This window comes from Amphiura filiformis, chromosome 9 (genome assembly GCF_039555335.1).
Source record: "Amphiura filiformis chromosome 9, Afil_fr2py, whole genome shotgun sequence".
NCBI classification, from domain to species: Eukaryota; Metazoa; Echinodermata; class Ophiuroidea; order Amphilepidida; family Amphiuridae; genus Amphiura; species Amphiura filiformis.
Window position 1 is genome coordinate 10970347 of NC_092636.1, and position 13595 is coordinate 10983941.

Genomic DNA, 13595 nt, shown 5'->3' on the forward strand with positions numbered 1-13595 from the left:
TGCAAAACATTCTAACAATGTTATTAAGTGTTTACAAAAATATTTTTAATGTTTGCCAAAATGTATTCTATTCTATATCTTAAATGTAAATGTAGTGTTTTTTCAAATAAGAAAAAAAATCATGTTTTCAGACCAGGGTTCCCAGCATTTCACAAAAAAAAAATTCTGATTTTCCCTGATATTTATTTCCCTGAGAATTTTCCAAAATTCCATGAAAACTATTTCCATTTTACTCATTCGCGTATTTGGGGGGCTTTGGGGGCACCAGCCCCCCCCCCCCCGGGTCAAAGTAGGGGGAAGCCAAAACTAAGCGGCGGAAGAAGAAGGGCGGCAAAAAGAATTAGTAAAGAAAAAAAGGGCGGACAAATTTGAAAAAGTATAAAAAAGTAAAAACTGTGATAAAATGGTACTATGCATTGCTTTTAGGGTGTAAAATCCTTTTTTTTTTTTTTTTGCTCTTCACTTTTTCAAATCACAGAAAAAACAAGAGCTATATAGAAAGTCATGCGAGACATGACACACAAGCCGACCTGTTAATGAGTCAAGTTTGAGCAATTTAGAAATTTGACCTTTGACCCCTAAACTTTGACCTTTGGGGTCATAAATATTTTTAACATGTTTAGAATGTTGGACGAATAATTCCTGTTGCATTTGAGCTCGATTGGACCAATTTCGAATTTGACCTTTGACCCCTATAACTTGACCCTTGGGTCACGGATGGGGTCAACTGCTCTTGCATTGTGCTTAGGATGTCATAAGAAATATTCCTGGTGAATTTCAGCTTAATCGGAACTTATACATGGATTTTGATTTTGATTGACCTTTTGACCCCTTAATGACCTTTGACTTCAATGGAAAAAAAACCCTTACGTACACCGACAAAATGCATTGTTCCAATTTTAATTAAAAAATTCTACTATGTTTAGTTGTTGAGATAAAAATTCTTAAAGTTATTTAGCTAAAAACTAAATTGTAAACTCAACCCAGAAAGTATTGAAACGATTATAGATGTTCAGATATATCGGGAACTGGAATATATAGCAAAAACTTATTTAATGTATATAAAGCACAGCTTTCTCCTGCGCATTTTGATACCTCTTTTGTTGCTCTACAATATCATTTGGTCGAGTTATGGGCGCTTCAGTGGCTTCAAGTCGGATTTTGAAAGTTGCACTTAGCTCATATTCAAGCCAAATGCGTTCATCGTCTACACACAAAAATCAAGACAAAGGACACCGATGTGCTCTGTTTACTTAACCATGAACTTTACTTTATTTTACTCATTAGACTTCCAACTTCAATAGTTGATACTTATCTCTGACTTATCTCATGAACTCTTTCTGCTGACATCTCAATACTTGGTGTGCCCACCATCAATGTCTATCACTGTCTGGATTCGTCGTTGCATGCTCTGAACAAGATCTTTCTTTGGTCAATGTCTCGCCATTTCCTGAGCAGGATGCGCCGAAGGAGTTCTAAGGTGGTGTCAGGCTTGATTGCCTTGTTAGCTTTCCTCCTGTTGACCATTGAGTACAATTGATGGTCACCGCAATCAATTTATTCAACACGAGACACACATACTCATTTGAATTTGGCGGACAAAAGCAATGGCATTTATTGTTCACAGTACAACGCATTTGGCTTGAATAGGAGCTAAGTGCAACTTTCGAAATCCAACTTGAAACCACTCAAGCGCCCATAACTCGACCAAATGACATCGTAGAGCAACAAAAGAGGTATCAAAATGCGCAGGAGAAAGCTGCGCTTTACATGTATATACAATAAATACGTTTTTGCTATATGTTTTAGTTCCCGATATATTTGACCATCTATAATCGTTTCGATACTTTCTGGGTTGAGTTTATTACATCACCCATAGTATTTGTTATCACTAACTCTCAGCAACAGGCAATATAAATAAGGCCAAAAAAAAAGTGTCTCAAAGCTGGATTGAAAACAAATGCGAAATGCAATTTCTTTTTTATTCCCGACTTGGTATTTTTATGGTATTTTGATTTTTGTCAAATTTTTCCGGAAAAAACTTTGCATTTCTTTTTTTTTTTTTTAAATCATGCGATTTTACAAACGCACACACAAGCTTTGAGACGAACCTTTTTTTGTGCCTAAGATGCCCTAAAAATAAATACCATGAATACCTTGCATAGTCTGCATGCAACTGTTGTAAGGTTTATGCATCAGAGCAGGGCAAGAAATAATGGGAGTATAAATTTCAAATGGAATGAACACATTAGACAACTCTTATCTATTTTAAACTCAACTGCCCTCTGAACGATTCCAGTTGAATCTCTCATAGGGGTGTGAAATTCAACTTGAAATTCATACTTCCTCTGTGAAACATATTTCTAATATCTTCCACACAGGTAAAGTGGATTTTAAATGCACTAGCCCAATGGTAAAGGTATGTGATTGCACTCACACACCTCAAAAGACAAGTCCTGATAAGAACATTAAATTATACAATATTAGACTGAGAAAATCAGAATGGTATTGTATATCAACAGCCTAGCATTAGGCGGGGGCGCCGTATTTAACGTTAGCTTTGGGCATTTCATTATTTTCTTTTATTTTCCACCCGGCTTACCCGGGTGAAAAATAATTAAATATCCAAAGCTAAATGATAAATATGGTTCCAGTAACAGGATAGTGACTTCGTGCTTTGTATCACTACCCTATCATATGTTATTTCATGTAAATCAAACATAATTACTGTATTGTCTGTAATAAATGCCCTGGGGGCATGCAATTTTTTGAACGGGTGGGGAGCATTTATTAGAAGTAAAAAGCTTAAAAATCAGTGCGAAAATAGCCAAGTACGACATACTTCCAGCTGGATTAGGGTTCAAATCCAATATGGCAACGCCCACGTAACGGCATATTATTGCAGTATATACTACTACAAATTCTACCATAATTAGGCAATGAACTGAATGGAAGTTTAAGTTAGAATAGGTTTTGTTCATGCAATTTAGTGATTGTGGCAGCCAGCAACTACGCCAGTTTTACGCTTAATCACACAATATGGCATGGATATATTTGCATGTTGGTCACTTTTTCATTAAAAAAATATGGGGGGGGGGGGCCTTTATTTTAGGGGTAGCATCTATTGGACACAATACGGTATAGTAGATGTGTAGCACATAATGATGTTTTGCAGTTCAGTCCAATTGAAGTTTTATCATGTCATTACACACATCAACTCTTGTACAATCTCTTTGATGATCTCGTCACCCTTCGATTGGACATTCCATCGGCACCATCCAGACTCTCAAAGTCAATCACAGCATAGTCGGCGCGTGTGCAGAATCGTTTACTTTGCTTTGGCTGCTCTTGACTTGATGGACTATCCTCAGCTGGTCGTTTACTCGCTCTAGACCTTCCTCTTGCTGTCCGTTTCTGCTTTGTTGTTGTGTCTTTGTAATCAGTTGAATTCTGAGATGATGTTGGGGTATTATTCATCTCCCTTGTGCATTCTTCTTTGCTAGTTGAGGCTAATGTGGACAATTCTAGTCTTTTCACAAATACTTCCTTGTCATTGTTATTCGATCCATCAGCCACTTTGTCATCAGATTGTCTTGAAGTATGTGCAACATCCACTTCAGGTAGATGCAAAATGTCATCCGCCTCTGTGGGTTTTGTTCTCTCCTGCTGCGAAGAAATATCCGTTTCGGAATAGCTAAGGTCCATTGGAGGCGAGTCAGCAACATCTTGATTCACTCTCAACGGTGGCTCTGACTGTACATCAGAATTTGGATTTTTCGTGTTGGCATCATGTGAGCCTGTTTTCTGGTCTGAGGTGCTCTGACATTGTCCTTTCACTGGTGTCTGTTGGGACCATTCCATGTCAAGTTCTTGAAGACAACTCAATGACATCAGTTCTTGCACTTCTCTTTGAGAGGCTGTTAAGCTATCGGTCAATAACCTGTTTTCTTTATTACCGGGAATAGTTTCACCTTCTTGGACAGAATCTTCTGGTGAGGTTACATCTTTACTACCACAATCTTTGTTTGTTCCTTGTCCTTTGGCTCCACCCCTTCTGTCACCTGTTACACTTTCACTAGATCCTTCACCACTTCTACCAGTCTCTTGCCGTTCAACATATTCAAAGGTTTCTCTTCTGCGCCTATTTGGTAATCGGAACCCTCTCCTAACAGTACCAGCCACAGTACTTGGCAATGGACTCAATGGCGGTGGTGACGGTATCCTACCAAGAAGTCTTGTTCTCCTCTCGACGTCCTTTTTCTTCTCTTCAAGCTGACTGCTTTGAGAGCTACCACAATATGATACATCAAATACACCTGTTGCGTCTGTCAATGAGATAGCATCTTTTGCAACAGTGTTGCCAGTATCAAGTTCATTAGTCCTGCCGAACAAATTGGACCGAGGCTGACTTGCAAGCCTTTCCGATCCACTGTGGTGAACACCAATTGGTGTAGCACCTATATGGCATCCATTACTCGATCTCACCACCGGAGTGAAACAATTCCGACTCGTTGATCCCACGTTGGAAGTTGATGAGTTCTTCACATATTGGTTACCTGAATATTTCTGCAATCCACTGCTAGCTTTGGGAAGAGTTGCTGGAGTAAAAAGTTTTGAGTTGCCTGATGTTGGACTACTTTTCACCCCTGTAAACGGACAAATCGCTTAACAGTCGGTGTAGCCGGTTATTGGGACCTTGGTTGCAGTGTTCAAGGACCTTGATTCAAAACAAGCTGGTGTGGTTCTTGAATTGCTTGCCATGTTATCACAATGTCCACTGTCAATGTCTTTCTGCTTACACACGTTTTTATCAGCAGGCGTGTCGGAACAATGTTCAAAACTGTTGCGACGGACCGCTCGCGAGCTTGACGTAGACCCTACCAAAGGAGATACAAATTTTGGGAGCATGGTTGGTGTCTTCATAGGTTGAGGTGTCTTGGTATTTGTAGCAGTGTACATGTTGCTGTTTGATTCAATGTAGTTGATGAATTCCTGAGGATTCTGTAAAAAATAATCAAGAGTTACATTGGTTATTATTTGAGTGCAAAGGTCAGTAGGTCACAGAGATGTCAGATTTATTGGGTTAATTGAAATCCATACACCCCCTGCGGAAGACATTACCTTTGAAATTTAAAACAAACTGATATTGACCATAAAAACGAATAAAAACAGCCATCTCTCACCTCGTGATATTCAATTTCCCGGGCACCGAATTTGCCTGTGGCAATGACATCCCAGTATAAACACAATGAAGGCCGACGACTGTCGACAATTGAGCACAAATAACCATGACGTCGTCATTGCCACAGGCAATTTCGGCGGGGGCATTTTGAATATCGCGTGTTTTGAGCTGGCTTTTTTTATTTGTTTTTATGGTCAATATGAATTTGTTTTAAATAAAACGACATGATTTGTGCGTGATAATTGCTTTTCGAACATACAATGCATAATGTTGATTGACGAAGTGTTCCTTTAATGTGGACTTGTCGTGATCAATACATATTTCATACTTCAGCATTGTGTTCTTTGTTTGTTTATTGAGCTTGTGTATATTGTTTGGAGAGGGTGTGGATACCTCTGGCCTCATTCATTATTGGCGTCTGCACCATCTCCTTCATAATTTGTTTAACTGTATTATTATATGTGACGTGTCATGTCAAAAGGAGACACTTTTGGGCAGGTTATCAATTTTGAGGTTTTTACATATCTTAAATATAGAGATATTTTGCTCCACAATGCCGTTTTTCCCCAATGAAATCGGACATTCCTAAGCAAAGATATTGAGTTCGTAAGTTATGGTATTATAAAAATGGAAATTGAGATATCGGCCTTTAAAAATATTATTGACAATGTTGAGAGTATGCATTTCCTTGAAAAATGTCTCAAAAAATACAAGATGCCAGTTATATTCCGGTCTGAAACTATCAGACAATATTTTAAACATTAATAACATCACAAATTCCCAGCAAACCCAAATTCTGAAAAAGTCACCCCGGGCAGATTTTTGGCTGTTTCTCCATTTACGATCCTGCCCAAAAGTGTCTCCTTTTGACATGACACGTCACATATGTGACACGATCAAGGGAAATGAGTTGGATGTCGCTAATATTGATTTTGAGATATTGGCAAAGAAAGTTTTAAAATTCTTTTGTTTTATATTGTTTTTAGCGATTGATAAATTGAAGTAACTTCGCAAAGAAAAGTCGTATCAACATGGGGTTTTCAGTTACTGAAAGCACTAAATGTCCTCTTTAGAAGCATATGTAAACCTCATTTTTGACCAAGGTCGACATGCGACTCATTCCCCTTGATCATGTCACATATTCTGGTATTTTTCAATATGTGAATTATGAAAATAAATTTATCTTGTATACTGTCCCAGCACAGAACAAAAATTGCAGCGGAGAATATAAATGTAATTTTTTGGCACAAAAGTGGGTGTACATGCATAGTAACAAAAGCCTGATGATGTTTGCTTATTCAGAACTGGTCAAACTATAGCAATGGGCTATTCCTGTTGTTATCCATACACCCCTATGGCAGACATAACCTTAACCTCCACACAGGGGTTGTAAATTTTAAATGGAGTCACACATTCAGGTAGCCCCATTTGAAACACACACCCCCTGTGTGGATGATTAAGGTCATGTCTTCCATATGGGGAGTAAGGATTTCAACTGGAATAGCCCAATACATTAGCTACACTCACCTTAATGCCCTGTTTCAGCTTAGTCACAGCTTGTCTCATTATTTCGACTTGGGAGTTTGTGTAAAACTTGACATGTCAGTTGCTTGGAGGTAGGATGTTGCATTAAAACGATCTCTGGGCTTGTGTTGGAGGTTAGTGCAGCAGATAAACGAGCCTGGTTTGATGATTTCTTCTACACAATATGCCTGTGTGATATAAACAATACCAATATATTAGGTATTGAAAGTAAAAGTTTCTTCTTGCTATATAATTGATGAAGGGTGGATTCCAAACTATTCAGCGATTTGCTCATTCAGAAAATAATCAAAATTCATTGTTTTTGCACCTTGTTAAGAACTTGCCCACCGGTTCACCAGTGGTTGAACTACATTCCATTGTTTTGAACAATAGAAACCTGGCTCCAACCGGTGGTTAAGTTTTGAAGGCATCCCTTAGTAGCATAGATGTGCTAACATAGCCTGCTCGTAGTTAAGCCACAAGACGTGTATTAAAGACAAAATAGGGCATTTTACGCAAACGCCCTCTAGTGGCAGTTCCCCACATCCCCGAGATTTGACCCACATATTCTTATACAGCACCCTCACAGGAACAAACTGCAGTCAATAATCCCATTAGCAGACTATTCTGAACTCCCAAAATATAATTTAATTGTATGTTGGCGGGCTTTTTATTCAGCACCTTGAAAATTTACAAAAATATTTTTTCAAAACCTCTTCCCCTTAGCCTCACAGGAATTCATATCAAATGAAGTTTAATAAGGCATACATTGGATTGCTTTGGCACTTCAGGACCATGGTGCAACATGCACAATTATGCTAATTAACCCCATTTATGCTGAAAATGTTTGGTTTTTTAACATGAATGCATAAAAGGAACGATATTTGACATTCAGTTTGAACAAGATCCATATCGTAAACCAATCTGACTATCCCTATAAATAACTAATATTCTATCTATTAACATTGGTTTATCCTTAGTGCTTAGAGAGCATGAAATATTAATAGGATTAGAGTTAGGGTTAGGATTTAGGGTTAGGGTAAGGGTAGGATTAGGGTTAGGGTTGGGATTTGTTTGGTATTCTTTTACACGAAGGATACACCCTAACATTGAAGAGCATTGCTAAAAAGTTTTTCTAAATGAAAGTAATTAATGAAAGTAAATTGATGACTTTTCAAAGTGCAGAGATGTCACAGGCTGACCCAAAAAAATCCTGAACTTGCGAAGCGAAGCTCTCGCGCAACACGGCCGGGAGGTCCGCTTAAGGGCCCCGGGTGGGGTCCAGGCCGGTAGGGGGCGAGGGGGCGAAGCCCCCCGAAGCCAGATGGTTTCTGCACATTTAGCACCACAGTAAAGGCCATTTCAGAGGGTAAAAAGAACAGTTCAAAGCTCCTGGCTTGTTCTACACTTTCTTCCAGAAAACATCTGTTAAGCATTTAGCTCTTGGTCCAGGGCCACTCCAAAAGCAAAAAAAAAAAAAAGCAAAAAAAAAAAAAAAAAAAAAGACAATCCAGAATTTTTTTTAATCCCCAAAATCCGAAATCCGAAATGTGACATCTCTGAAAGTGGCATGTCAGCTTGTTACCAGGGCGCAATACAACCATTTTTGCAAATTCATTTTCTTCACCCAATTTGATTTGTCTCTGCAATTCAATTTTTCTCCACATAATTCATATTACAGCCAAGTTTCAGCAAAATATGTGCTTTAACTACTTACTTTACCTCGATATAGGTACAAGTAAACCTAAGTCTGAACTGTGCTATATATGTTTATTTAGTATGGCTGAAACTGACCTTCAGTGACAACAAAGCTGAAAATGCTCAAAAGAAGCTGAGAAAGTTTCAGGTCCAATTGGTTCACCAAGTCAATGAAATATGAACCATAAATTTGTAATCATCACCTCCCAACTTGTAACCAATTATACTTTAATGGACAACGATGTTGATCAACAAAATAGACAAGAGATTTATGACCTGTATGTTATCATTATAGCAGGGTTGACTTGATTACAATCTCTTGTTTTGAAATTGGTGTTACATGAAACATAATATGATGCTTCATCCGGTGTCCCTCAAAATGACATTAGCTTAGTTAATTGACTTTGCAATATATATGCACTGTTCCATCTTATATGAAATTATTATTTTATTTTTTGCTTTATTTCCCATTCTGGATAACAGGGCAAAAAAGGGTGAAAGCCCATTTGAAGCATGGCTTATAACATCCTCCATGTCCATGTTATCCTAAAACGAATATAGGCGAGATACAATTATCAAATGCACATATTATGCCCCAATATGATTATGCCAGTGTTGTCTGGGGTAATTTCTCTTTTGAACTTGAAACAACACTTTACATAATCGATTGGCAAGGAAAATTTTATCAACTGATATTTGTACACCTATAAATGGTTTGATGGACTCACTGAAATGGATTAAAGTAAATGATAGGTGGCACAATCAATTTCTGCTTCTTGTTTTCAAGTCACAGTGTTTGAAAAAAATAAGTCCACCATATTTGTCTTTACAATCTGAATTTGTTCATAATAAACATAGTCATACAACCAGAATTTATACTTCAAATTCATGTGTTGATCCAAAATTTAACTCAAATTCAGGCCAGCGGTCATTTCATCTTAGAGCTGTTCATTCCTGGAACGGTTGCACCTTCAATTCGTAACAAATTAGAAAAAGTGTCTTATCGCTAGCATCGGGAGAAGTGATTCATTTCAAACTGTGCGACAAAAATGTTTATTTTCTATCACATAAGTTACAATGCAATCTGATTGGATAAACATGCGTGTGGCACTATTAATACGCTATGTGCATGTGGCACTATTATTTAAATACACAGTGTCAGAATACCTGCTGCATGTTATTTTTATCAGAGATGTGAATTAAGGGCGTACATCACTATATGCACATCACCGTGTTTATAAAGTTCACAAGTGAAGTAAAACCAAATATAACTACCTAATTAACCCAAACATTTTCGATATCAAGTCTCCAATTTGCCTAGAACTTGCATCAAAGATTTACAATGATTTATAGCCTTGACATTTAGAAATTGAACACCTGATCCCAGGGACACAGGAAAGTGTCACTTACGAAACAATTTATTTTCAATTTGCCAATCAATTTGGTGGGGGTTGAATTTTAGAGGTTACACATCTGATATGCGTGATAATGTAACACTTTGAACTAGATTATATGAATGTCAAATCAGACCGTTTTTGATATAATATTAAAGCCGACTTAATTAAAATTTATGTGTACTCGCGTAGGCCTAATTACTAGGAATCGGATACACACACAGACACAATAAAGCTATCAGATATGTTTTTAAGCAGAATTCTTTCTTTTCAAAGAAATAGAGTTGAACTTGTAAAAAGTCACCTTGCAAAAACCTGCCAAAGTTGCCACTGCATGTCAGGGTCCCCCCCCCCCTTTTTAGTATCAGCGGTACACGAGAGACTGGCCAATTACCTTATACATGTATCAGCATAAGATAGACACTTTATAAACTTCCTGATATTTAACTTGGGGGAGGGACCTGACCCGCTGTTAATTAATCTCCCACACAAGGCGTGTAGATTTCAAACAGAGTCATCCATTCAGGTAATCCTATTTAAATTCACACTCCCTGTGTAGAAGATTAAGGCCATGTCTTCCATACAGGGGGCGTATGAATTACAACTGGAATAGCCAACATTACCTGCAAACCTCCCCAGAACTTGATGGCGACCACATTAGCATCGGAATCAGCCACATAAACCATCTGCATGCTACTACCGCTGTATTGAAGCAAGAGATGGAAAATAAAGTTAGTATTTCAAGAAAGCAATCCAAACGATTGATCTGCTCTGCTTTAAAATAGTTATAAAATTAGTTTCACATAAACTATTTAAACAATTAAAATGTGCGACTGAAATTTAAAATTATGCGACTGAAATGTTATTCTGTTCATAGTAAGTTATCAAAGGAACGAATAAGTTGTGTACAGCCATATCGTCAGCCTGCTACGATAACTGCCCAAGTAATTTTTTTGTAATATTGAGAGCAAAGTACAAAATATGGTTCAAGCATGCATTTAAACATATCTTTTATTCACCAATCTTTGGAAAAGAACAAATGATAAGGAGACAAAGGGAATAATCGGAAATAATTAGGGTGATTACTTAAAGTATACTGGAACCATATTTTTTTAACTTTGTTCTCAAAATAACAAAAAATGACTTGGGCAATTATCGTAGCAGGGTGACGATATGAAAAGGTTGTATTTGTTTGCACAACAAGTGGTAGTCAGTAGTCAACACTGATCGACTTCTTCAGGAGGACTTTTAACGAAAAACACCGATTATGCATGACCATTAAAGGGGCATTTTATGATCAACAACCTCATCCCGCCACTTTTATAAAAGTTTTTTTAAAGATTGCCTGTACCAACAATAAGTGTTGAGCTAACAACTTGCGATACATGAGCAGTGTCACCAATCATACCGTATCACATGCATGCTCATCAAATGCTCTGTCTCCAATATGTGATTGGTTGTGGCATTTTTGTTTACATCTTTCAGAACTAATTTCTCAAAAATTCTGATCAGCTGCTGATGAGGTCTACAGCTTGTAGTAAATTGTCTGAATCAGCGGTAGATTGCACCACAGGTCAAACAAGCTTACCACATGAGCTTATATCAATAGGATATGTGACGAGTCATGTCAAAAGCAGACACTTTTGGGCAGGTTATCAATTTTGAGGTTTTTACATATCTTATATAAAGAGATATTTTGCTCCACAACGCTGTTTCCCCAATGAAATCGGACATTCCTAAGCGAAGATATTGAGTTTGTAAGTTATGGTATTATAAAATTCGAAATTGAGATATCGGCCTTTAAATATATTATTGACAATGTTGTGAGTAGGAATTACCTTGAAAAATGTCTCAAAAAATACAAGCTGCCAGTTATATTCTGGTCTGAAACTATCAGACAATATTTTTTAACATTGATAACATCAGAAATTTGCAACAAACCCAAATTGTGAAAAAATTACCCGCGGGCAGATTTTTGGCTATTTCTCCATTTACGATCCTGCCCAAAAGTGTCTGCTTTTGACATGACACATTTAACATTCAATTGTTTTGATTTGGCTACTTTAACCTACCTACTTCCAGCCGCGCTCCCACCGCCTATAGACGTGACCAAGCCCACTACATCTACTTCTCCATACAGTGCTTCATATCCATTCTGCCTCAGTTGCCAGGTAGGAACAGGAGCTCTTTGCTGGTAAACGTTATCCAATTTACTGCTCTCTGCAGGGAGTTCCTTGTAGCGGGTTCGCTTTGTGGAGGCGAGCTGTACCGATTTTGTGTTCTGTGAAAACCTGTGGAGTAAAATGACATGACAAGTCAAGTCATGTATATTCCCTATAATACCACCCTGTATATTGGCCAACAGCACCCAGAAACAAACAAACATAATTATTCATCAAATATAATGATAAACATGTGTTTGTATCGCATCATGCCATAAAGGTTTTCATCCTATATTAGGCACATTCCAACCACTAAGCCCCCTCCCCTCGCACTATATCTGAGCCCCTTTCCTGGTATAGTCAGTTTCTGGTACACCCCTGGAGACAATGTAAAGTAATTTTACTAACATAAACATGTCTCTAATCACCGCTCATGTCCTTTAACTGCACACACATTAATTATTATGAAAAGGAAGTTTTAAAAAAGAAAAAGAAAAAAAAGTGATGAAATGTGGGCTTCATTAAACTCATGGCAGTTTGCTCTATTCATCTCTCATTGGTACCATTATGTGACGAACATAGTTGATGCATGTTAGATATAATGCAAAATACATTATAGGAGTAGTACCCTGTAAATATACTGCACACAGAAGTATTTCAAACTTAAAACAAATGTGATTCTTAAGCGGGTACTACACCCCTGTGGTAAATTTGTGACTATTTTTGCATTTTTCTCAAAAAATAATAACACGTACACTGGTAACAAAAGTTATGTATATTATTGGGGCAAGGAATCCAATTACTACACTGAAATTTCAGTGACTCAAGACAAGCGATTCAGTATGATAGGAAATGAGGTACATCCTAGCGGTACCTTATTTCTTATCATAAATAACGAACCGCTTGTCTTGGTTTACTGAAATTCCAGCGTAGTAATTGGATTCCTTGCCCCTATAACATACAAAACTTTTGTGACCACTGTGTTATTAGTTTTTGAGAAAAATGCAAAAATAGACACAAATTTATCGAAGGGGTGTCCCCTTAAAGACACCAAAACTACTGATACCTCATTCTGCATGCTTCAACTTTAGCTATACACATTTGAATGACAAAAGGTAGAGTTTTAAAAGTGACCATACATACAAGGACACAAACTCGAGTGTTTGTTGTTCCTAGCTTTTAACAGTTTACTTATTTTTACATGTAAATATCAAAGTACAAGTCAATATTTCTATGTAAATATGTACACATTATATCTAGGGATTTTATGATCATTCCTGATCCAATTATTTTTCATCCAAAATCATTACCTTCCTGGCGATACATTGACATTATAGAGCCTCAATCGTTTGCCCTCTGTCAAATATGCCATGATGTCCTCCGTGGGTCTCCATACAGTCATCATACATGTCTGGCTTAGGTCACTATATCTGGATGTATGGTAATCAGCCAATCGCACTCTCAGCAAAGGAGTCACATTCCTTTCTTTAGATTCCTATGGAATTAAATGATATTTGACATTGCATTTTGTTAAATATATATAAATAATAAATGGATTTTAATTGTTTTAAACTTTTCTTAGTCCAACAAGCATCAAATTTACAGAATCATTTTGTTGGCATTGATGGTGCAATG

General features: G+C 37.4%; 1 protein-coding gene across 1 annotated transcript in view; it reads right to left on the minus strand.

Annotated features, from left to right (window-relative positions):
* Positions 1-2650: 2650 nt before the first annotated feature.
* The window catches only part of LOC140159972 (uncharacterized), a 75184-nt gene continuing 64239 nt past the window's right edge, over positions 2651-13595 (minus strand). Inside the window, 7 exon segments of the mRNA XM_072183239.1 lie at positions 2651-4664; positions 4800-5001; positions 6710-6756; positions 6759-6894; positions 10422-10500; positions 11871-12089; positions 13271-13455. Coding sequence (XP_072039340.1) covers positions 3214-4664; positions 4800-5001; positions 6710-6756; positions 6759-6894; positions 10422-10500; positions 11871-12089; positions 13271-13455 — 2319 coding nt within the window. The 3' untranslated portion in view covers positions 2651-3213.